A 22,712-nucleotide genomic window follows, 5' to 3' on the forward strand; every position below is an offset into this window, starting at 1 on the left:
AGACTGATTGGCCGTGTTAAACAATTCAGGATTGTTTATAGACCTACACTTGTAATGATACACTTATCAGATTATTTAAATTGAGTAATAAACAAACATACATAAAATTCCAATAGCTTAAAGCACATAGGAAATCCTTAAATATCATAGGATATGATATCATATCATAGGAGATATAAAGAGTAGGCCTATAACTTTTGTTATATTAATTCACTGACTATTAGAAAGGGAAAACGTAGGCTAGCCAATCTATACAATTTTTACATTAAACTCATAAACACGCATTTGTGTCAGTGAAGAACCTTTAAAATCGATGAAACCTTTCCATTGCACAAAATATTCTTTAAAGTAGAAAAAACGTTCTTTAGATGATTAAAATGTTCCTCACACTAACAAAAAAGACAGTCATGGCCAAACTATTGTAAGCCATGATGTTTTTCTAATATATATATAGGCTATTAGTGCTGTCAAATCGATTAATCGTAACCGCATCTAACATAAACGTTTTTGTTTACATATGTGTGAATATATTATTATTTTTATATAGATGGTATATATGTCAGACTGTGTGTGTGTGTGTGTGTGTATGAAGAGTTCAGATGCAAAAGCCTCTAAGTGCCATCTGAAATTTTCTTCTAGAATGATAATTTTTTATCAAGCTTGTATATTTAAGTTCAGTAATTTCACTTAGATGGCAATGAAAATTACCTATGAATTGTCATTTAAGTGAAATTACTGAACTTAAATATACAAGCTTGATAAAAATGATCATTCTAGAAGAAAATTTCAGATGGCACTTAGAGGCTTTTGCATATGAACTCTTCATATATACTGTACACACACACACACACACACACACACACACACACACACACACACACACACACACACACACACACACACACACACACACACACACACACACACACACACACACACACACACACACACACACACACACACACACACACATTGTATATAGCTCCATATAATAATAAAAAAACAAAACAATACTGCAGGCCCTAAAATGTGTAGCCTACATTTAAGCCAGGTTGAAAAAGTGCTGTTGATGCTGGTTGTGTGTTAAAACAAATAGTTAATTTGTTAATTTTTTACTTATTGTACATAATCAATATTTTAAACATTTTAGCTAGGCCCACTTGAACTTTTCTGCTATTTATGTAAGTTAAAGATGCTGTCCTGTGACTCCTGTCCCGCTTCCCTGGCTCCATCTCAGAACAGTTGATTTTCCATGGCTCTTGTGTTTTGACTGTATCCTCACACACAGCAGGGTGGGGGCGCATGACTCAGTGAGCAGAAGAGCATCGCTATGAATCAGTCCAGTCCTCCCTCCTATCCGCTCATGTGAAGCAGGCGCAGAAGGATGCTGCTGCTGGGAGCCTTTCACCGCACAAAACCAATGCTTTTATGTTGGGAAATTGGGAGACAAGGCGTGGACGATGAAAAAGAAAAGTAAACGGCTTCAAGGAAGGATGTAGAGGCAGCTTCTGTAAATATGTAATCGCGCGTTGGGGCAGCGAGTCCAGGACGGCAGTGGTGTGAATTCGCAGCTTGCAGCATGATATATATGTAGCGACCATTATTGAAAATATGGGCTCTCAAGTCGTGCAAACGCTACGCCAAGGAGTCTGGGCTTCACTGACCGGTGGATGGTATCATGATCCAGACCAGAATAAATTCAACAATTCATGTCACCTGTATTTATGGATGTTTTTGCTTATGCTTCCATTATCTCTTCATTTGGTGAGTGATACAATGTCGCAGGCCGCCGATAATATTGTGCTTTGCTGATATGAAGCATTGAATGCGTTATACTGTAGCTGAAGAAACCTCACGCGAAATATTTATAATGAAATGTATTTACGCGTTAAATGTTATTGAATATTATATGAATTTAGGTGTTTATGCTCCTCGTAGCTCCTGGAACTGTCGCATTTTTCTTCTGCATAGCTTCCTGTACAGGTGATTCACGCATGGCAGCCTGTATAGCATATTTACAGTAGCCTAGACAAAAATATCATTAGGCCTATATGAAGTGCTTTTTCTAGTGGTCATGAAATTATAATTTTTTATTATTTATTCAGAAAAGACATCATAATAATGCAAATTCAATAATCTAAAATTATATTTTACAATTGATTTATCTATTTGTCATTTTATCTATTGCTCCAGAGATGTAATGTAATGCCCTACTGTATTTTCCCCCAGGCTCTTCCACCCACCACTACTACCCTCAGTATCTACTGCACCTCAGTGACAGTTTTCTTCATTGTCATTAAGATGGTAAATTATCGCCTCCATCTGATGTTCGATCAGGGCGACATTGTAGCCCAGAATAGTGTGCCTGACATCAGCAAAGGTGTAGACAAGAAAAGCAACGCATCTGATTCCGGTCTTCCATCCCTAAGGTAAGATCCAAAATCAGTTGTGCCATATATTGATTTCAATATCGTTTTGCAATATTATTTCCCCAAATTATGTCAGAGGCTATGTTTTGCCTAATTAAACATAACATATGCTTCTTGTTCTCAAAGCTCATAAACTCTACTGCCAAATTTGTCTTGTAACCAGGCTAAAGTCTGAATTGTTTTAATCCAAAGGAAGAGCAGCACAGTTCCTGACAGTGTTGCCACATCAGTATTGACCAAAAACAGACCAAGTCCAGTAATACAGGTCACAGTGAAACAGACTGAAACAGACCCTGGACTGATTGGAGTGAGTAATACTTTCAAGATTTTATGTACTATAATTATTTATACTTGAAAAAAGAAAATGGTAATGGTAATTAGTGTAACATCTTGAATGCAGATCTTGCACAAATCTAGCTGTGAATATTGTTATGCATAAATTATGTATTATTTATGTATTGTTATTTTTTTGGTTAACCTGCTTTTCAAAACTGTGAAGGAGTGTCCAAAATCCGAGGAGCTGAAAAACATAGAGGGTATGTACCAGCTTTAATTATAGCACTGGCCTGGTTTCACTGCAGTGGAAGAGATCCTCACAAATCTGGGAACATGCTGTGCAGATACACTACTGTAAGTTTCAGTCACAGAGCCTAGCATATGAACTGAGGAATAACTTGACTACTCTCTATCTTGCCTCAGTCACACGTCACACCGGGTGTGACGTCCTGCCAGGACCTCTCAAAAAAAGCTGTCAGACAGCTTTGCATAAACACAGCTTTACACTTGCATTGTGAGGGTCTCTGACTGCATCTAAAAAACAGACATTTCAGAATATTTTATTGAATTTCAATTTTTTATTTCATATAATTTAACAAAATACATTTAAAAAAAAAATGATGTAGCCTTATCGTTGGTCAGCCCTGGAAAAAAATTTTTTGCAGAATGAATACGTGTATCATTACACCCTTAATTACTATCTAATCAAATGTCAAGGAAGAAAAAATTGGTGTATCATGGTTTTTGACATAAACCAACAGGATTCAGCATCTAGTAGCTAATTCATTTAAAATCTATCATAAACCATATGTCCATCTGACATTTTAAATATGCTGTTTGTATACTGACTGACATTTGCAGGTCAGAGTGATGCTGTCTGTAATGAACGGCCTTGGCCAGACGTGGAGGAGAGACTCACCCCTGAGGATGTGTTCAGTCCCAACACTGACCAGTCTGCCCCACTCCTGCAAGGAGAGCAGATTCCTTCATCCCACAGAGACAAAGCTGACAATGATCTTCCGCCTTCCCCTGTGAATGAAGCGGACGGTTTAGAGGAGAAAGTCAAACTCCCCACTGACCCCAACAACAATAATACCTCTCTAGAAATCACACGAGATGCCGACGATGGAGAAAGACCTGAGGAGAACTATTGCTCGGATGAAATTGCTGTGGTGCTGGTTGACAACTCGAGTCCCTTGTCCCACTTGGACGAGAGTGATACGGTGAAGATCATTATCACAATGAGCTGTGACCCACAGACAGCAGCTGAGCTGGAGGAGTCTGTTAAACTGAGCATCTTAGAGTCAGCTCAGTCCCACCAGGGAGAATCCGACTGTCCTGTCAAAATTCCTGTCATCACCTTTGATTCGCCTCACGAACTGGAGGAACCCTCCGCGGATGATGAGAAAGAAGATACGCCGGTTCCAGAAGACAACTCGGTTCAGGAGAAGTCCGAGCATCAAGACAGTCTTCTTGCCAAAGAGCCAATCAGTTCTGACTCTGCTCAGGAATGCAAAGAAATAGAGAGCAATGAGCATGAGATACCCAACCTGAGCCCCCAACTGACCAATAACAGCTCTTCAGGCATTGATGTCAACTCCCATCCTGATGAAAACGACCCTCCTGAGCTTAAACTGGATGCTGATGGATTCTTGCAAATTCCATCAGCATATAAGAGATGTACTCAGAGTGGAAGAACACATGCTAGGGGACTCAGTATCGACAGTGGACGAGATGCTGTCCTCATTAGCCATAGAGCTAAAGATAAGCTCAGTACAATGACCTCCTCTAAATCTGACCTAGAAGCCAAGGAGGGACAGATACCCAATGAGTCCAACTTTGTTGAGTTTGTGTCTTTGCTGGAGTCTATCAACAACACCAGATTTGGGGGTGGAAATGAGGCTGAGGAGGAGAAGGAAGAGAGAAATGGTGAGTGTTGATTAATGCATGAGACTGCATTGAATATCTTTACTCAAGTTAATGGTCTAACTCCTTTCAGAGCAAAGCATGACAGCGGAGAATAACTCTGACGTGTCAGAATCCACAGGACAACAACAGGAGCGTCCAAATCCCCCAAACAGTCTGGCTACAGATACAATGAAAACTATTCCAGGGACTCTCATTCCTATTGTCTCTCCAGAAAGGTGGGTAAACTATAAATCTGAACATAAGCATGATATTTAAATATATAGACAACAGATCAAAATAATAATAATAATGATAATAGTGTATAATAATATATTTATACACACAAACACACAATACCGTTCAAAAGTTGTGATCAATAATTTTTTTAAAAGAAATTTATGTTTTTATTTAGCAAGGATGCATTCAAATATGGAGACCCTACAGGGATATGGTGATGGGAAAAAAATTTAGATGGGAGGAAAAATTATATGCTTTTGTTTTGTGTTGTCTCGTAAAACTTTTGTGCTTCCACAAGAAACTATGGATTCACTTGCAAAACTTTTTGTTATGGAAATAATATGAGTTGGGAGGAAAAACTGCTTTTGCAAATGAACGTTTCTTGGGGGAACATAATACTTTTGCAGCGTTTCTCAGGGAACACAACACTTCCGCTAGTAGAGAATGCAAAAGCTTTGAGAGTGAATGCAAAAGCATTTAGATATAATAAGCATAAAATATGAAAAGCAATAAAATATAACTAAAATATTAAGCAGCACATATTAAGCAGTTTCTGAGAAATGAAATCTGAAGGCTCATGTGACTCTGAAGAATGGAGTTATGGCTTATGACAATTCAGCTTTGCCATTACAGGAATAAATAACATTTAAAAATATATGGAACTCAATGATCAAATAAATGCAGCTTTGAAGAGCATTAGAGACTTATTTCAAAAACATAAAATCTTACAGACACCAAACCTTTGAATGGTAGTTTGTGTGTACCCTCATGAAAATCAAGAGTTATTAAATACAGACTCACTATACTATAAACATACCAAACTGAATTCCAGGGATGTTCCACTCCATCTGGAAAAAGTACACATTTAAGGGTACATTTTCTCCTTGTCTTCACAGTCCGCAGACAGATAAGGAGAGGGACCCTGATTATGATTCTCTGCCCTCACAAACGTCCCAGTCAGAGAGCTCTATGCTTCAGGTCATCTGCAGACCAGAGACTACATCCAAAGAGGAGGTTTACACTTTTCACACTGTTCACAGTGAGTACAGTGGACAGAAATGACCGTGCAATGTCATATACAGTATAGGAGGACTAGTAGAGGAGCATTTGTGATGCTTTTAACATGTACAATATATACAGGAGAGAGACCTCGGAAACTGTACAATGAAAGAGCTCTAAACTTACCCCTTGGTGCCGAGCTCATCACCGGGAACATATGGTACTGTATCCTATTTCTCTTTTACAATCACAAAATTAAGTGATAAAATAAAAACAGTTGTTATAGATTTATAATGTTACCATCTCTTCATTAGTGATCTCCTCTCCACGTCCTCTAACTCTGAGTGCCAGGACGGGTTGGTGGGAGGACCCTCTGAATGCCCATTCCAGCGACGCATCCTTCCAACTCGCCGACTCCGGCCCAGGAGAACCCATCCGGAAATCTTCCAGGTGTGGAATCCCTCTTTCCACATATTAAGCTTGCTCTCACACAACAGAACAAACAAAACACATAGAAAATATGATTGGTTGGTTTTGGTTAAAATACTGTATCTTAGAGGGTAGTTCGCCCATAAATGAAATTCAGTCATCATTTACTCACCATTTGAGGGCTTGAATATTTCTCACGCACAGGAGGAAGACTCCTTAGATGAATCATCCGAGACATCAACACAAGAGAAACCCTCAAGAAAGCTGTACTACAAATTAAAGGTTTTTCCTGGGAAATGGGTGAACATATTGTATGATCGGCTAACCTTGCTGGCATTATTTGACAGGTGAGTGTGACAATGAAAGTTTTAGACATTGCAGTGCTATTCAAATACCATAAGCAGAGAAAGATGCTAATTGTTTTATGCAGGAACAAGGATATGACTGAGAACATGGTGGCTGTATTCTTAGCTGTCTTGGTGGCTTTTCTGGGGTTTGTGCTTCTGAACGAGGGCTGCTTCAAAGACATCTGGGTCTTTCAGTTCTGCCTGGTCATTGCTAGCTGTCAGTATTCCTTACTGAAGGTACCGCATTCCTCATTTTATAGCCTGTCTTTGCTGAAAATGAATCTACTGCTAGGCTGCCTGCTAAAGCATCTTGTGTTTTATAGAGTGTTCAGCCAGATGCAGCTTCACCTACTCATGTGAGTTTACTAGAGAAGCATTCAAGAAAATGTCATGTCATTATTGTGTTTAACAGGATGAAAAAAGCTGTCTTTTTTTTACAGGGCCATAATCAAATTGTCATCTACAGCCGTGCTGCATATTTCTGTATGTTCTGTGGCCTTATTTGGATTTTGGAGATTGTGTTGAGAAGACCAGACCTCCCTGTGTCCACCGTCTATGGCATCACAATAGTAACGTCAGACGCCCTTCAGTACGTGCAAGACATTTTAGTCGGTATGTTGTATGTTGAAAAGTATGTTTAAAACGTTACAAATGGAAATTGTTGCAGAGTAATTTTAAATTTGATGGATTTGTTGATCTGATCTTTTCAGGGTTTACGTACTGCTTTCCGGTAATGTTTCTTCTGGGCCTTTTTCCGCAAATCAACACCTTTTTTATATACTTTTTAGAACAAATCGACATGCACTTTTTTGGAGGTACAGGTCCGTATTCATGATAAATCATTTTTTAACTGTTTTTTTTCCTCCTCAAAATGCAGACAATTATAAATGATTAAAGGTCAATTGGAGGAAACTCGTGTTTCTCTTTTTTTCTGCTTAGCTGCAACTGGACTCCCATCTGCAGTGTACTGTATAGTACGGAGTCTCATAGCGCTGGCTTTACTCTACGGATTCTGTCTTGGAGCTTTGAAGGTATGATCTGTTGGGAATGGGAAAAGTATTTTCAATGACAACATGCATTTAATCTACTTGAATAAAAGGGTGCAGTATACTCCAAAAATTAGTAGATCACCAGTAAAAGATATACTTTATTTTTTGAATGCAATACGAGATAGATAATAAGTTTGTGATGGCATTGGCATTGGCATCTTCTGTGTAGGAGCCTTGGGATGAACAGCATATTCCAGCACTTTTCTCTGGTTTCTGTGCTCTGCTAGTGGTCCTGTCCTATCATCTTAGTCGACAAAGCAGTGACCCATCTGTGTTATTGTAAGAACATTGTGCACTTTCTACAGATCATTTGGCTAAGAACATTTTGAACTTCTGCCATATTTTGGACTAAAAAATATATTTGTTTGTCTTTGATCTTAGCTCATTGATAAAGTCCAAGCTGATGCCATCACTTGGACATGGTGAAGAGGAGGAGGATGAGGAGAGCATAGACCCTCTTCCTGCGAAACTCAAAGGCTCAGTGGTGGGTGCCTTTGATTTATTTAGTGAATATTCAAAAATGCTTTCATTTCACTTGGGCATAGACAAGAATAATCAGATGTACACTACCATTCAAAAGTTTGCAAGCCGGTAAGATTTTTAAATGCTTTTTAAAGAAGATCCTTATGTCTCTCATTTATCTAATTAAAAATACAGTAAAATTTGGAAATATTATTACAATTTAAAATAACGTATTCTGTTTTAATATATTTAAAATTTTCATTTATTCCTGTGATGGCAAAGCTGAATTTTCAGCATCATTACTCCAGTCTTCAGTGTTACATGATGCTGATTTGCTGCTCAATAAATATTTTTTATTATTATCCTTTATTATGCTCTGCTTAATATTTTTGTAGAAACCGTGATAAAAAAAATTTGTTCAGGATTTTTTGATGAATAAAAAGTTCAAAAGAACAGCATTTATTGTGAAATAGAAATCTTTTGAAACATTATACATGTCTTTACTGTCATTTAAAAAAAAATCTATTTAATGCATCCTTGCTGAAAAGTATTAATTTCTTCGAAAAATAATAACATTTTACTGACTCTCACAAACTTTTCAACAGTGGTGTAGTATTTGCATCTGAGGAGCCATGCATTAATCTTAATTTATTACTTAAAATACATGTATCATTTTATGTTGCAGAAAGAGATTTTACTGTCAGATCTGGTTATCTGTATTCTCGCCTCAGTTTTGACCTTTGCTATTACTGCCAGCACGGTTTTCCTGTCTCTAAGGGTGAGTTTTTCTTACTTTTAAACTTCTTATAAACATCATCTTAAAAATCATAACCAAATCTAACTATCATAGAGAGGCAGGAGTCAATGATTACATGTTCAATTCAGTTTTCAGCCTACATGTCAATTAACACTTTGTTTTTGTCACATACAGCCATTTGTGTCCATAGTGCTGTATGCATTAGCAGCCACTGTGGGCTTTGTCACCCACTATATCATCCCTCAGTTACGGAAACACCATCCCTGGCTATGGATCTCTCATCCTGTGCTGAAGAGTAAGGAATACTCACAGTTCGAACCCAGAGGTCAGTTAACTGCACATCTGTGACGTGTCTACTGTCATTGACATTCATATGAATATTAATGTTAGTATACTATCTTTTTAGAGGATGCTCACTTGATGTGGTTTGAGCGTCTCTATGTGGGGCTGTTGACTTTTGAGAAGTATATTGTCTACCCAGCCATTGTCCTCAGTGCACTTACCAACGATGGCTTCGCCCTCAGCCATCGTAAGAAACTAGGAATACAGTAAGTACCCTTCCCCTAATTCTTATTGGCAGTTCAATACAGATAAAAAATATAATGTAATAATAATAATAATTATGTTTTGCTTTTAAATACAAGTCTCTTCTGCTCACCAAGACTATATTTATTCAAAAATACAATAAAAACAGTAAAAGTGTGAAGTATTATTACAATTTAAACAGAATTCCTGTGATGGCCAAAGGCCAAAACTGAATTTTCAGCATCATTACTTCAGTCTTCAGTGTCACAAGATCCTTCAGAAATCATTCTAATATGATTTGCTGCTTATGAAAGATTTCTTCTTATTGTCAATGTTGAAAACAGTTGTGCTGCTAAAAATGTAACTTTGCCGATTTTCAACCCGGTTTGTATTGTTCAATGTCTGTAGTATATGTAAATGAATAATGTTTATCCGTGTCATTCTCCGTGTTACCTGGACCGTTTATTTGTCAGCAACTTTGACAGTTCCAGGGCTTTCGTAACTAAAGATTATACTTCCGCATTTTTGTATCCCCGCCCATGGACTGTTGGATTGACAGTGTTATTAACAGAACAGTTATTGTAAGGGTAGGTTTATCACTGAAAATTGTATCGCACTTTGTCTACACTTTAAACAGCATCATAGTAAATACGGAACACTATTGCAGCAGCTTTATAAATGGAAATTTATTTTATTTCCCCCCTCTGTTTGGCCTAAAACACTGTTCATGGTCATCCAGTTTTTGAAATGTTGACTACAGTACAAACATGGAGGTTTTTTAGATTTTACGGCACAACATTCTCTCCATATATATATGATAATATATATATATGATAATACTAAGACATTTTTCTTGAGCACCAAATCAGCAAATTGGAATAATTTCTGAAGGATCATGTGACACTGAAGACTGGAGTAATGGCTGCTGAAAATTCATATAAATAAATTCACTTTAAAATATAGTTCAATAAAAAAGTAGTAATAGTTTGATTGTTTAATTGTGTATTGTGCACACACACACATGCACACACACATACACATAGGTATATAGAAGCAGTATTGGTAGAGTATTTTCCGACAACACATTTTCCTGCTCATTGTGGTGGTTTTAGCAGAAGTTAGCATCAGAGCTGTGTCAGAGCCACCTGAGTAGTGTTTGCTGTGCTTGGCTGTGTGCTGCCTCTGCACCTGAGTGGCTCAGGTGTCTGTGTCTCGCTCCAGCTGTGATGTCTTGTTGATGACAGTTGCTGGGATGAAGCTTCTTCGTGCCTCCTTCTGCAATCCCAGCTACCAGTTCCTCACGCTCATCTTCACCCTCATCTTCTTTGAGTTTGACTGCAGCAGTGCCTCTGAAACATTCCTGCTCAACTTCTTCCTCATGTCCATCATCTTCAACAAGGTCAGTGCTATATGGGTTGCATTGAAACGCTCATCATTCCCTGCCCTTTGTGTTCATTTAGTATTCATTTTCCAAAATGACATGTCAATATTGTGCCAAACTATCGTCTGAAATAGCTCTCTGCAGACAGTACATTTAGTAACTAGTCCCAAAATAACTGCCTTTGTTGTTGTCTTGCTGTCTTACAACAGCTCTTTGTTTTGTCTACAGCTTTGGGATCTTCTCCACAAGCTGCACTTCATTCTGGTGTATATCGCCCCCTGGCAGATAGCATGGGGTAGTGCATTTCATGCATTTGCACAACCTTTTGCTGTACCTCATATCCTTACAATCTGTCCAGTCTGAGTGTGTTTATTGGTAGTACAGACCTTGTACTATGTTTACTCCCAATTTTAATCTGATCAAGTAAAGGTGCCGTAAGCCAGTTTTCAAACTTTTTTAAGCCACGGACCCCCAAAATATAACGATCCCCTTGCGAGGGACCCACTTTCTAAAATACTATAGCACCTATATATTTATATATTCACATGTTTAAAAAACAAAATGTATGCTAAAAAAAAAAAAAGTTATTATTTCTATTACGTTTACATTTTTTTATGTTTACACATCTTTTTGTCAACAGAATTAAATATTTTATGAGCAATCTCAGGATTTCGAGCTAGCTCCTAGAAAGCAGACTGAAATGGTAATAATGTAAAATTTGGTTAGATGTAATTTCTTTATTTTTTCAGGTGTGATTTCTCAGGACACTTATTAGAGTGTAAGGTAGCATGAAAATAAATGGCTTATAGCACCTTTAAAGAACTATTGCAATACGGTTAAAGCATCATAGCTTCAAATGCAGTGCAGATATTTCGGTTTTTCCTTGACGGAGCAGCTCAGACTCTGCCATGCTCCTGCTGCAGACGTTAATCACGACGCTCTTCTACACACCACTCAGCCCTTTCCTCGGGAGCGCTATTTTTATCACCTCTTATCCACGGCCTGTGAAGTTCTGGGAGAGGAACTACAAGTAAGTTGTCTGTTTTTTCCACAAGCACATGAAACATGCATGTAGCTTCAGAGTGACGTAATGCGCTGTCAGCCAACCGCATACTTGAGTGCAGGTTTCTGTCTTTAAGAGCACTTGAAAGAACAAATGCATATTTATTGATATGAAAACAGCTGTTGATGCAAGACGTGTTTGACATTGTTTCCATTGGGACAAAGTTCCTTTATGGTTGATGGGCTTTATCTGAAGTCCAACAGCCTGTAGTAGCAGAGAGAAAGCCACACAATGTTGAATTATTGATGTAGATTCCAACCACAAATGTGATGACACAGAATGTTTCTGTTGTTGATATTAAACATGAATGGTGGCACAGGCATCAGATTAAATGGGGTTTTTGACATGACTGTGAATATTTCACTTCATGAACATTTGATTTGACATTTTCAGCACCAAACGAATCGACAATTCCAACAGCCGACTGGTGTCTCAGGTTGACAAAGAGACTGGTAAATACTGTCTTTATCTATTCATGTCTTACCACACACTTAATAAACAGTCGATTTCAGTGCAAAACTGTTTCATAAATGCATGAAGGTTCAGTTTCACTGTTTTAAACAGAGTTTAAACTTTTTTTAAGTATGTCAGACATTGTTTTAGGATGCCATGTGTCTACTGTTGCTAGAGACACAATGGTGTCCTCTTACATTTTTAAATAAAAATGTTGAGAGATTATATGCTCACCATGTAGGCTGTGATGACAACAACCTCAACTCAATTTTCTATGAGTACCTGACGCGCTCCTTGCAGCATTCTTTATGTGGAGACCTGATGTTGGGCCGCTGGGGGAATTATTGCGCTGGAGATTGCTTCATCCTGGCTTCTGACTACCTAAATGCACTTGTTCACCTCATTGAGGTCGGCAACGGTCTGGTCACCTTCCAGCTACGAGGCCTGGAGTTCAGGGGTAAGTGGTTTTAATATTACATTGTTGTAAATGTTCCTTCTCCTCACTCTGGCCTTCTCATTTCCTCAGGTACTTACTGTCAGCAGCGGGAGGTGGAGGCCATCACAGAAGGTGTAGAGGAGGATGATTCTTGCTGCTGCTGTGAGCCGGGTCATTTGCCCCATTTGCTGTCCTGCAATGCTGCTTTCAATCTACGTTGGCTGGCCTGGGAGGTGACCACTACTAAGTATCTGCTGGAGGGCTACAGCATTAGCGAAAACAACGCTGCCACCATGCTGCAAGTTTATGACTTGCGCAAGCTGCTCATCACTTACTACCTTAAGGTACCAGCAACACTATTAGGTGACCTTTATATTTTGGAAGAAAGAAAAAATTGTATTAGTTCTATATATAGTTCCAGTTCGCATTCCTCTTAACAACTCTGTTACCTTAATGGTTTAATTAACAGTTATTTTTGTACTATTAGTAAAATATAGATATTTGAAAGAAAAGAAAAAAGAAATGCAATTGCATTGCCAAATGATGATATAGCATTTAAAACAATTCTTGCAAAAGGTGTTTACCTTTTAAATGAGTTTTAGAGGTATGAATGCTATCTAATCATTTCTCTTTTTTTATACTATTGACACAACTTTAACTACATGTTGACATATAAACAAAAAGTTCATAAAGAGATTGTAAAACTAATCCATATGAATTTATCGGTTTAGTCCAAAGTTTCTGAAGAGACGCGATCGAATGGATGGAACGGACTGAATTTAGGATTTTATTCACACACAAACATCAATTTACTCACACATCAGCTGTGGTAAACCAACGGAAGCTCAAGCATGTTCGCTTGACGTGCAAGAACCAATGAGGTTCATTCTCGTGTCACGCAGAACATTTGAGCTTCCACAAGAACCACTGAGATTTGTTCTCTCACGTTAAGCAGGTTAGATTGTGCTTCTGTTTATGCTCGCCGGTGAAATTGTATATGACTACCAACTGAATATTACTTTCTAGCCCCTCCCATTCCGAGGTCGTTTAAACTCCTACGGTGGCCGTATGTATTGGCCAGATTCTACGCTTACGAGAATACTTGATTAGTAGGTAGAAGTAATAACGCATTAATGAGCACATATATTTTTGAAAGAACAAAGTGTTTTTTGCTAAGAATCAACTTAAAAAATTACACAGTGTAGTTTTAAAGGAACCGTATGTAAGAAATGTATTTCAATTAATCATAAAATGGCCCTGATATGTCACTAGACATTAAGAAATCATGTTCATTTCAAATACTTATATCACTGACAACAGTAGTCTGGCCAGGATATTGTCATTTAAAAAGTGAGGTTGCAGCCCTCAACTGATGTTGATGTTGTCATGTTGTGTTTTGGCCTGATGCTCCACCCTCCACCTATCTACCAATCACGAAGTCAGTAGTGTTTCGGCATCCGGGTTGCCAGCTCTGCTCTAGTTACCACAGCTGCAGCTACAAACGTGTCGGATAAAAAATGTCTAACGTTACGAAACCTAAAAGACCTCGTTATGAATCCGAAATACGTCGTGACAAAGTCCGAAAAAAAAAAAGTACTCTGTAGGACTCGTCACTTGCCATTGGAAGCTCCTTGTAGCAGCCTACATTCCTGCTGGATCCTGCAGCCTAACTGGCAACCTCGAGTCAGGGGGAAAGGGGAGGGGATACACCGCTCTACAGTAATTTGAAAGTGATTGCAGTACCAGTTTTGGCCACAATCTTACATATGGTTCCTTATGTCATCCAGTATCGTGGACTCGCTCTCTCTTGTTTCATACAAACGCAAACACTGTGTTTATTCTGTGCGAGGTCCTGACTCTCTGTGGTCATTAAAAATCCCAGGATGTCTTTCGAAAGAGTAGGGGTGTAACCCCGGCATCCTGGCCAAATTTGCCCAGTGGCCTCTGTCCATCATGGCCTCCTAATCATCCCCATATACTGATTGGCTTCATCACTGTCTCCTCTCCACCAGTAAGCTGGTGTGTGGTGGGCGTTCTGGCGCAATATGGCTGCCGTCGCATCATCCAAGTGGATGCTGCACATTGGTGGTGGTTGAGGAGATTCCCCCTTCTATGTAAAGCGCTTTGAGTGCTGAGAAAAGCGCTATATAAATGTAATGAATTATTATTATTATTATTATTATTCTGAGATAACAACCGGCTGGAAGTTCATTATCCCTTACATAAAGGACTAAATTCAATGTGTTCATCATATGAAGCGATCGAGTCTCTTCTGTCTACTTAAATTTCATATTCTACATTTCCTCAAAGAATGAAATAGCTACAATGTTCTTCATTTACTGTGGTAGGTTTATTTTTTTATAAAGTGACATTAACGAAACTCACATCTCTGTATTTTCAATTATTTCTATTTTTAGAGTATCATCTACTACCTGGTGATCAACCCCAAGCTGCAGATATGGATTAAAGACCAGTCCACGCAGGAAGTCCTTCAGTCCTACACTAAATGGCATCACATTGAGAAGGATCCGGCTGTGTTCAGCATGAAGATTGATGAAGACTATGTCCACTGTCTGCAGGGGGTCACCAGAGCCAGCTACTGTAACGTCTACCTGGAGTGGATTCAATACTGTGCCAACAAGCTGGAGGAGGTGAGGAGACACAAATGGCATTCATTAGAGTGAGTGAAAGCTGATGCACTAAAGGACGTCTTTGAGAGTGCAATAAAAACAGTTTCTGGCTGATTTTAAAATGGGGCATAAACTTGGGACATACCTTTGGTAGGACAGTTGAACTGATCTAAACTTGCATCTTATACCTAAAGTTTAGTTTTTTCGTTCTCAGCCAGTGGACAGCGATGAAGATTCTCCCTTGGTTACTCTGTGTTTCGCTCTATCTGTGGTTGGACGGAGATCCCTCAGCACAGCAGCACATAACAGATCCAACAGGTACACTTCCAACATTAGCGATGTGCACTTAAATACTCGAAAGATAATAGTTCGTTTGATGGATGCCAATCAGAATCAAGAATACCAAATAAAATGTGTACCGACATAATAAGGGCTGGTTCACACAGAATGCTGTTTTGCTTTGAAAAACGCAAGACGCGGGCAAGTGGAATAGGGGAAAAATGTAAGGTTTTGAGAAAAGTTGAGCTTATTTTAACTTGAGCGCCACATTTATGTCCGTCTAGCAATTTACTTAGAAAAACAATGTTAATGTAGTGCAGTGGAATGGAAAAATACATTCTCTGTGAGAGATTTTACGTTTTAAAGTCGGCATGAAATGGAAGTTGTGATAGTCTTTTCTTCCCTATTGTGATGTATATCCGACTGAAACGTCTTATCAAACAAAAGAAATGGACATAAACGTGGACAGGCATTTTTTTCTATCCGGGAATTGAGAGAATTGTTGTGGTTTGCTATTACTGTGATCTCATGTGAGTGACAGGTTGTCCAAAAAAGTGAAGAGATGTCTCTGCATGAGGGAGGGGAAGTTATATAAATGAAAGATTATGAAGGCACATGGATTTTAAATAATAATGATTTGCACAGATAAATCATTTATAATAAATACTGCAATATTCATAAAAAAACAAACAAATTGTCAATTTTGATTAATGGTGACTTTAATGGTGACCTCCACAGTCTGGAGTCATTCCTCTATGGCTTCAACACGTTGTTCAAAGGTGACTTCCGCATTGCCGCTAAGGATGAATGGGTCTTCGCTGACATGGACCTGCTGCAGACGGTTGTGGCCCCAGCCGTGAGAATGAGTCTGAAACTCCACCAGGTGAAATGATTGGACAATGTTTGGATATTGCACAACCTGACGAACTATTCACAGCCTATTTGCCTTTTGGTATAATTTCAATAATTTCACGTTATACAGGACCACTTCACGAGCCTGGAGGAGACTGAGGAGCCTGTCGTGCTTTACGAGGCCATAACCAACTACAGAACCAGTCTAGTGATCTGTCATGAGAGCGACCCCGCCTGGCGAAGAGCAGTACTGTCCAGCCAAGACACACTTCTCACGCTTCGACACATGGTGGATGAAGGCGCAGATGAGTATAAGATCATCATGCTCTACAAACGACATCTCAGCTTCAAAGTTATAAAGGCAAGAGAGCAAAAACTATATATACGTTTGTAGTGTAGTTTTAGTTTGTGCGTTTATTATGTTTTAAGACTGATTGTTATTCATTTATCTCGTCATCTTTCCATTCAGATGAATAAAGAATGTGTGCGAGGGCTGTGGGCAGGTCAGCAGCAAGAGCTCGTCTTCCTCCGGAACCGCAATCCTGAACGCGGAAGCATCCAGAACTCAAAGCAGGCTCTGCGAAACATGATCAACTCCTCCTGTGACCAGCCCCTGGGTTACCCCATGTTTGTGTCCCCACTCACCACCTCCTATATGGGAACTCACAAGCAGATCAGGAACATATGGGGCGGCCCTCTCAGTCTGGACAGCATTCGGACCTGGCTGCTCTCCAGGTTGTTTCGGTATGTATAAAGCATTGACAGGCATTTTTTCTGTTTCTATTCTATAATTTTTTTTAAAAACCTTTCTTGCATTTTCTAGGGTGAGGAAAGATAACCTTACCAGCTGTAACAGTGGCATGAACATGGAGGATGTGGATTGTGCTGGTTCCTCCTTAAGTCAAAATCATAACTCCGCCACATCCCAGAGCCTAAGCCTATATCACGGCCGTCCTCGCAGCTCCCAGTCTAGAAACCACGGAGGTCAGAACAAACCATGGACACTTTATATATTTCCGTACAATTTGTTGCCCTAAAGCCTAGAAGAACATTTTTGTGAAAGTCATTAAAAATATGAATGAAATAAAAACTAAACTTAAATTAAAAACCAATTTGGTTTACTTTTACCTAAATTGAAAACCATTCAAAATTAAAAATTAATTTTTAAATTAACTATCATCTTGAAATGAATATTTCCCATAAGAGAATCAGAAAAATGTACATTGTTCTGTCTGTGCTGACAGTCTCCTTTCCCTGCAGCTCACCGGGAGTATCGCAGTCGCTCAGTGCAACCTCATGGCCAGCGGCCCCCCGTCACCAGCCGATCGGGCCCCATCCTAGACAGCCAGCACGGCTCGGGCTCTGGAGGCCCCGGACTGGTGCAGCGCCTGTCCAACAGCCAGCTGTCCTTCAACACTTCCTCCATTGCCTCCGTCTTTTCCCAGGTGCCTCGTTTGTCCACAACAGGGCCTCTGGCTTCAGCTACGGGTCACCATCGCTCCAGTCAGGTGTCTTCCTCCAGCTCCACGCTGAGCCTGCTGTTTGGCAAGCGCAGCTTCTCCAGCGGCTTGGTCATCTCGGGCCTCTCTGCAGCTGAGGGGGGAAACACCAGCGATACGCAGTCCTCAAGCTCCGTCAACATCGCCCTGGGACCGTCCTGTCGCTCCAGTCGCGCAACACAGGTGAGGGGACGTCTTTTCAGATGTTTTTACAATGATATATGGAACATTTGGTTTTTAAAGCATTTTCAAGAAGCAAAAGCTGCCAGAATAGACCACTATTAGCCTTCAGATGATATAAAGCAGATTATGTCTATGTTCACCACATGCTAATTCCCTATTTTTGTCATTAATCTACAAAGCAGCCAGAGGCTCATAACCTTTAAACATTTCAAATTGATTTATGACTTAATAAAGAATATTTACATCATGCTTCACACTATTATATTTTAGCTTCAGAAAAAATACATAAATTCTATGTTCTGTTTGATAATATTAATTTGCAGTGTTGTTTAATTTCTTTGCCTTAATTAACTCTAAAAATGGTTGGTGAATTCAGAAAATGTATTGAACCTTAAATATTTCATATGCATTTATATATCCATTCATTCACTTTGGTGGCTTAATTTGTTATTATACGCTACCATTCAAAAGTTTGGGGTCATTAAGAATTTTTTTTTTTAAAGAAATGAATACCTTTATTCGGCAAGGAAGCATTAAATTGTCAAAAGTACAGTATTTGACAGTACAGACATTTATAATGTTACAAAAGATTTGAATTTCAAATGCTGCTCTTTTGAACTTTCCATTCATCAAAGAATGAAAAAATAAAATTGTGTTTCAATAAAAAACGTAATAATAATAATAATACAAAATTATTCTTGAGCACCAAATCAGCATATTAAAATGATTTCTGAAGGATCATGTGATACTGAAGACTGGAGTAATGGCTGCTGAAAATTTATATAAATAAATTCACTTTAGAGTAATAATGCTGAAGTTTGAGCTTTGTCTTCACATAAATAAATAAAATAGAAAACAGTTTTTGTAAATTGTAACAATACAATTTTTGTACGGTACAGTTCTGGAGAAAATTCTAGATAAACCTTTCATGGTAAAGTTTCCACACTGGTAAAGGTTAGACGTGCTGTTGAGAAAAGTGTTTTCTTTAGTAGGTTTTCACAGCTTTTATTTAAATAATGCATTTTATGTGTTAATTCTGGACCTCACTCACCTTTTATTCTGTATTTTTGTTCCATTCTGTATCTTTGTATTATAAATAAGCTTCCCAATGATTTTGAGTCTTAAAGATTTGGAATCTATCATTAAGTTACTGCTGAAATTTACAAACCAAACTGCATTTTTAGCTTGTCCTTTCTTTTCAGCAGTGGACATCAGAGGCGTACGAGAGCATAGATGCCACCTCCACCATTGCCACAGAACCCAAGGTCCACAGCACAGACAAGAGCCAAGACGACTCGACTTCAGCCTTCCACGACGCTCCGGAGCAGAAGACCATATGAGACCACAATCACCTAATGCCTCAGCCCAGCATGATCTCCTGAGCTCAAGTAATGTACATTACAGACGTCTTTTTGTAAAACAAAACATCTGCCATGTGTAGAAAATGCAAGTATCCTATTTAAGGGAAAAGAACCGCTCTTCCAAAAAAATTATATAATAATAATAAAGAATACAGGCAAAAAAAAAAAAAAAAAAAGTGTTTGAGAGTTAACAGAAGCTTGTTACTCTCCATCTATGAGATTAAACAATGGAATTTGATGACTAGAAGAATTTATGTTTGCGCCTTGAGTGCACGCACTTCATGAACACCATCACTCACAAGCGGTGATTATTTTTATAGACTTGCAAAATAAGAACTGTTGTTCAAGTATAAGTAATGTAAGATCACATGACTAAAGAAGGTGTCGGGAATGATTGCATAGTAGATTTCTTGCACACTGCTGTTTTGAAATGTGTTGTGATCCAGATGTGTCATTGTTTTATATTAACATAAAAGCATTACAAGGATTCTGAACTGGTTACTGATGCATTAAAAGCAGTGACAAGAAAATGTCATTTCTGTAAATCTACTAAAAACAACTCAAAGTTGCCATATTCACTCTTTGGCACATATTGTGGTATACACCTTTTTCCTCCAATATTTTACCATTAGTAAGATGATTAATTGGCCCGTGGAAAATTGTTGTAAACTGATCTTTACATCCCTGAGTATGGCAAGCACAATCTAAGAGATAAAGAGTGTGTACTTTATAAAGAAATTCCTCCAAGAACTAAAATGAGTTTCATGGATCTGGAACTATACAGTAGTTGCCAAAAGCAAAATGTTGTGCGTTTCTTTTTTACTATGGGAAATGTGGGGCTTTCAGTTAATTTATTATGTGACATGGGGGTCTGTATGATGTGTTGTAATATCAAATATTTCATGGTAAGTCTAGAACTATATTTGCATATTATAATGCTCCCAGAAATAGGGAGACATCAAAAACTTAAAAACCCACTCCATAACACAACTTGAATAATTAAAACAAGTTAAAAAAGAATCTGAATTTTGTCCTTATTCATTTTTGTATATGTGTACAGTACCAGTCAAAAGATGCACCATTACATCTGACAAATGTTTCTCATCCTTTTTGATAACAAATCTTACAATTTATATTTGTTTACAAAATGTAAGCTATGTATGAATTTCACGAATGTGTTTCTCATAATCCTTTTCTGTCTAAAATGTTATGCTTAAATGATTGAAAATTATTTTGTAAAGAAATATAAATAGTCTCTACTGTACAGTATGTATGAATTTCTTTACAAAAGTACAATTTTGTTTTAATTGATGAGGATTTAATTATCAATCTTCCATTTGTGTTATTTCATAGTTTTGATGACTTTACAATTATTCAGAATGTGGAAAATAATAAATGAGTAGGCGTCTCCAAGCTTTTGACTGGCACTGTCTAATATTATCACTAATTTAGCAGAATTTGAAAACATTGTACTGTACCAGACTGATTCTCCGAGCAACATTACTGGAAACAGACCTGCAGTTAGAGTCTAAAACATGTACAGCTTTTGAAACAACCATTCAATGTCACTTTGTGTTCAAAATGCTAACTATAAAATATACTGTGTAGAATATAGCTAGCATTTTGAGCACCTATTTATGAGACAACAACAACACGCGTCAATTCCTTTGAACTCTTCATTGAATATCTTTTTACAGAAACATGCTGCAACAATATTCAAAAACCACTTCATTTGTGCCAGGCTGCTGTTACTTTATGGAACATGCTATTATATCATGGAGTTCACAGAAAAAGACCCATGGCTTTTTGAGGAATTTGTGTCTGGACAGTTTGTATTCATAAATCTAAGTATTTTAATAATTTTGGCACGTTAAGCAATCATTACAGAAAACACGAGAATGCCAGTACTTTCATTGACTCCAGAGCTTATGATATTGTTGTCTGGGGAGTAAAGACAAAAATAGTTTAACATTGCACACGTTGCAACCAAAAAAAAAAAAAAAAGAATTTAAGCGAACAGACTGATGTGGAGATCTTCCAAAAGAAACCATCAGAGCTCATGAGAATCCTCCGAGGAGAATGTGATAAGACTTAAGAACAGTTCTCAAGCGTGCGAGGCTGAAAAAGTCGATTACTTTGTGTCATTACTGTGATCTAGGAGTTAAACTGCAAAACCACTATTGCAACAATATGCTACAGTGTCAGGAGATATTTTCTTTTTCTTTTAAACTTTGCACAAGACATTACAGAAAAACTGCTAAGTGAGTATAAAATCACTTTTTCTTGTTAGTGTCAAACATTTTTTCCACAAATTACACTGTTATTTGCTCTCCAGCTATTTGGTACAGTATGTTATTATGTGTTAGACAGACAGAAGAAGCACCATATTGTAAGTCACTTTATTTGATGTCTACAAATACATTTGTTCTCTCTTTTAATAGTGTTCATGCAGGAGTACATGTGATCTGAAAGATGCCCATCCGCTCGGGCTCAATTCTTAATAAACCAGCACTGCTGTTCTTGAACTGAACTGCATCACTTTACAATAAACTAATTTCATTACTAGAAGTCAAATTTCAGTCATTCCACCAAGTTTTGAGAGTTCAGCACATAATACTGTATTTAAATACAATTGTAAAGAAACTGCTAATATTTCCAATATATGTCCATTTCCAAAACTCTTCCAGGAGATTCAGTGTTACTGTCTGCAGATTGCAGTACTTCTATATATACTTGTACAGTATTGTGTTAACTAAACTATTTTGAATAGCAAAAGCATGCCAAATATAAAATATTCTTCTTTTTTTTTCTTTTCTTCTATCAGTTATAATTTACAAAGGCATTATAGTTTGTCCTCTGGTATTAAAAACAACAGAATTATAATTAAATATTAGATCATTTTAAAACAGTTTATATTAAATAGGTGATAGTATTTATGAGGTCTCATATCAGGGCACAGCTCTAAAGAAAGCCTTCAGTGAAGGTCTGATCTGTGTCTGATCTGAGAAGAAGAAGAAAAAACAGGGCAAGCCTATATTCTGTAAGGAAAACAATATTGTGACAATGGGACGAGAAAGGTTTGAGATTTCATTATGTGACATATAATAAGCACCAAACACTTGATGATGATGATGATGATGATGATGATGGTGGTGGT

General features: G+C 38.0%; 1 protein-coding gene and 1 long non-coding RNA gene across 4 annotated transcripts; one reads left to right on the forward strand and one right to left on the reverse strand.

The window, feature by feature from the left end:
- Nucleotides 1–1,125: 1,125 nt before the first annotated feature.
- pcnx2 (pecanex 2) lies at nucleotides 1,126–22,706 on the forward strand. 3 transcript variants are annotated; one of them, XM_082154067.1, is made up of 34 exons: nucleotides 1,126–1,764; nucleotides 2,230–2,429; nucleotides 2,622–2,736; nucleotides 2,929–2,965; nucleotides 3,567–4,634; nucleotides 4,705–4,849; nucleotides 5,747–5,889; nucleotides 5,991–6,069; nucleotides 6,164–6,299; nucleotides 6,483–6,625; nucleotides 6,709–6,862; nucleotides 6,949–6,981; nucleotides 7,066–7,237; nucleotides 7,336–7,446; nucleotides 7,565–7,656; nucleotides 7,844–7,953; nucleotides 8,056–8,158; nucleotides 8,822–8,914; nucleotides 9,068–9,218; nucleotides 9,300–9,441; nucleotides 10,640–10,817; nucleotides 11,028–11,136; nucleotides 11,700–11,829; nucleotides 12,256–12,314; nucleotides 12,557–12,772; nucleotides 12,842–13,095; nucleotides 15,169–15,402; nucleotides 15,596–15,699; nucleotides 16,399–16,543; nucleotides 16,643–16,873; nucleotides 16,982–17,256; nucleotides 17,336–17,496; nucleotides 17,773–18,194; nucleotides 19,397–22,706. In XM_082154067.1, the coding sequence occupies exons 1-34, from the start codon at nucleotides 1,612–1,614 to the stop codon at nucleotides 19,532–19,534; spliced, it is 6,036 nt and encodes a 2,011-aa protein (XP_082010193.1). In that variant the 5' UTR covers nucleotides 1,126–1,611; the 3' UTR covers nucleotides 19,535–22,706. The 3 variants fall into 3 exon arrangements, with proteins under 3 accessions (XP_082010193.1, XP_082010194.1, XP_082010195.1); XM_082154068.1 differs by having other exon boundaries at nucleotides 19,400–22,706; XM_082154069.1 differs by having other exon boundaries at nucleotides 4,744–4,849.
- LOC309486690 lies at nucleotides 11,836–12,987 on the reverse strand. Its single transcript, XR_014201648.1, has 3 exons — nucleotides 12,850–12,987; nucleotides 12,550–12,759; nucleotides 11,836–12,066 (listed from the first exon to the last, which is right to left on the reverse strand). It is a non-coding gene; the product is annotated as an uncharacterized lncRNA (long non-coding RNA).
- Nucleotides 22,707–22,712: the final 6 nt, after the last annotated feature.

Source organism: Leuciscus leuciscus (assembly GCF_965113295.1).
Source record: "Leuciscus leuciscus genome assembly, chromosome: 22".
Lineage (NCBI taxonomy): Eukaryota > Metazoa > Chordata > Actinopteri > Cypriniformes > Leuciscidae > Leuciscus > Leuciscus leuciscus.

Coding starts and splice junctions, on each gene's coding strand:
- pcnx2 (XM_082154067.1), top strand. CDS start 1,612: ATGGGCTCTCAAGTCGTGCAAACGCTACGCCAAGGAGTCTGGGCTTCA. Junction 12,773..12,841: donor ACGAGGCCTGGAGTTCAGGG/GTAAGTGGTTTT, acceptor TCATTTCCTCAG/GTACTTACTGTCAGCAGCGG. Junction 18,195..19,396: donor GCTCCAGTCGCGCAACACAG/GTGAGGGGACGT, acceptor CTTTCTTTTCAG/CAGTGGACATCAGAGGCGTA.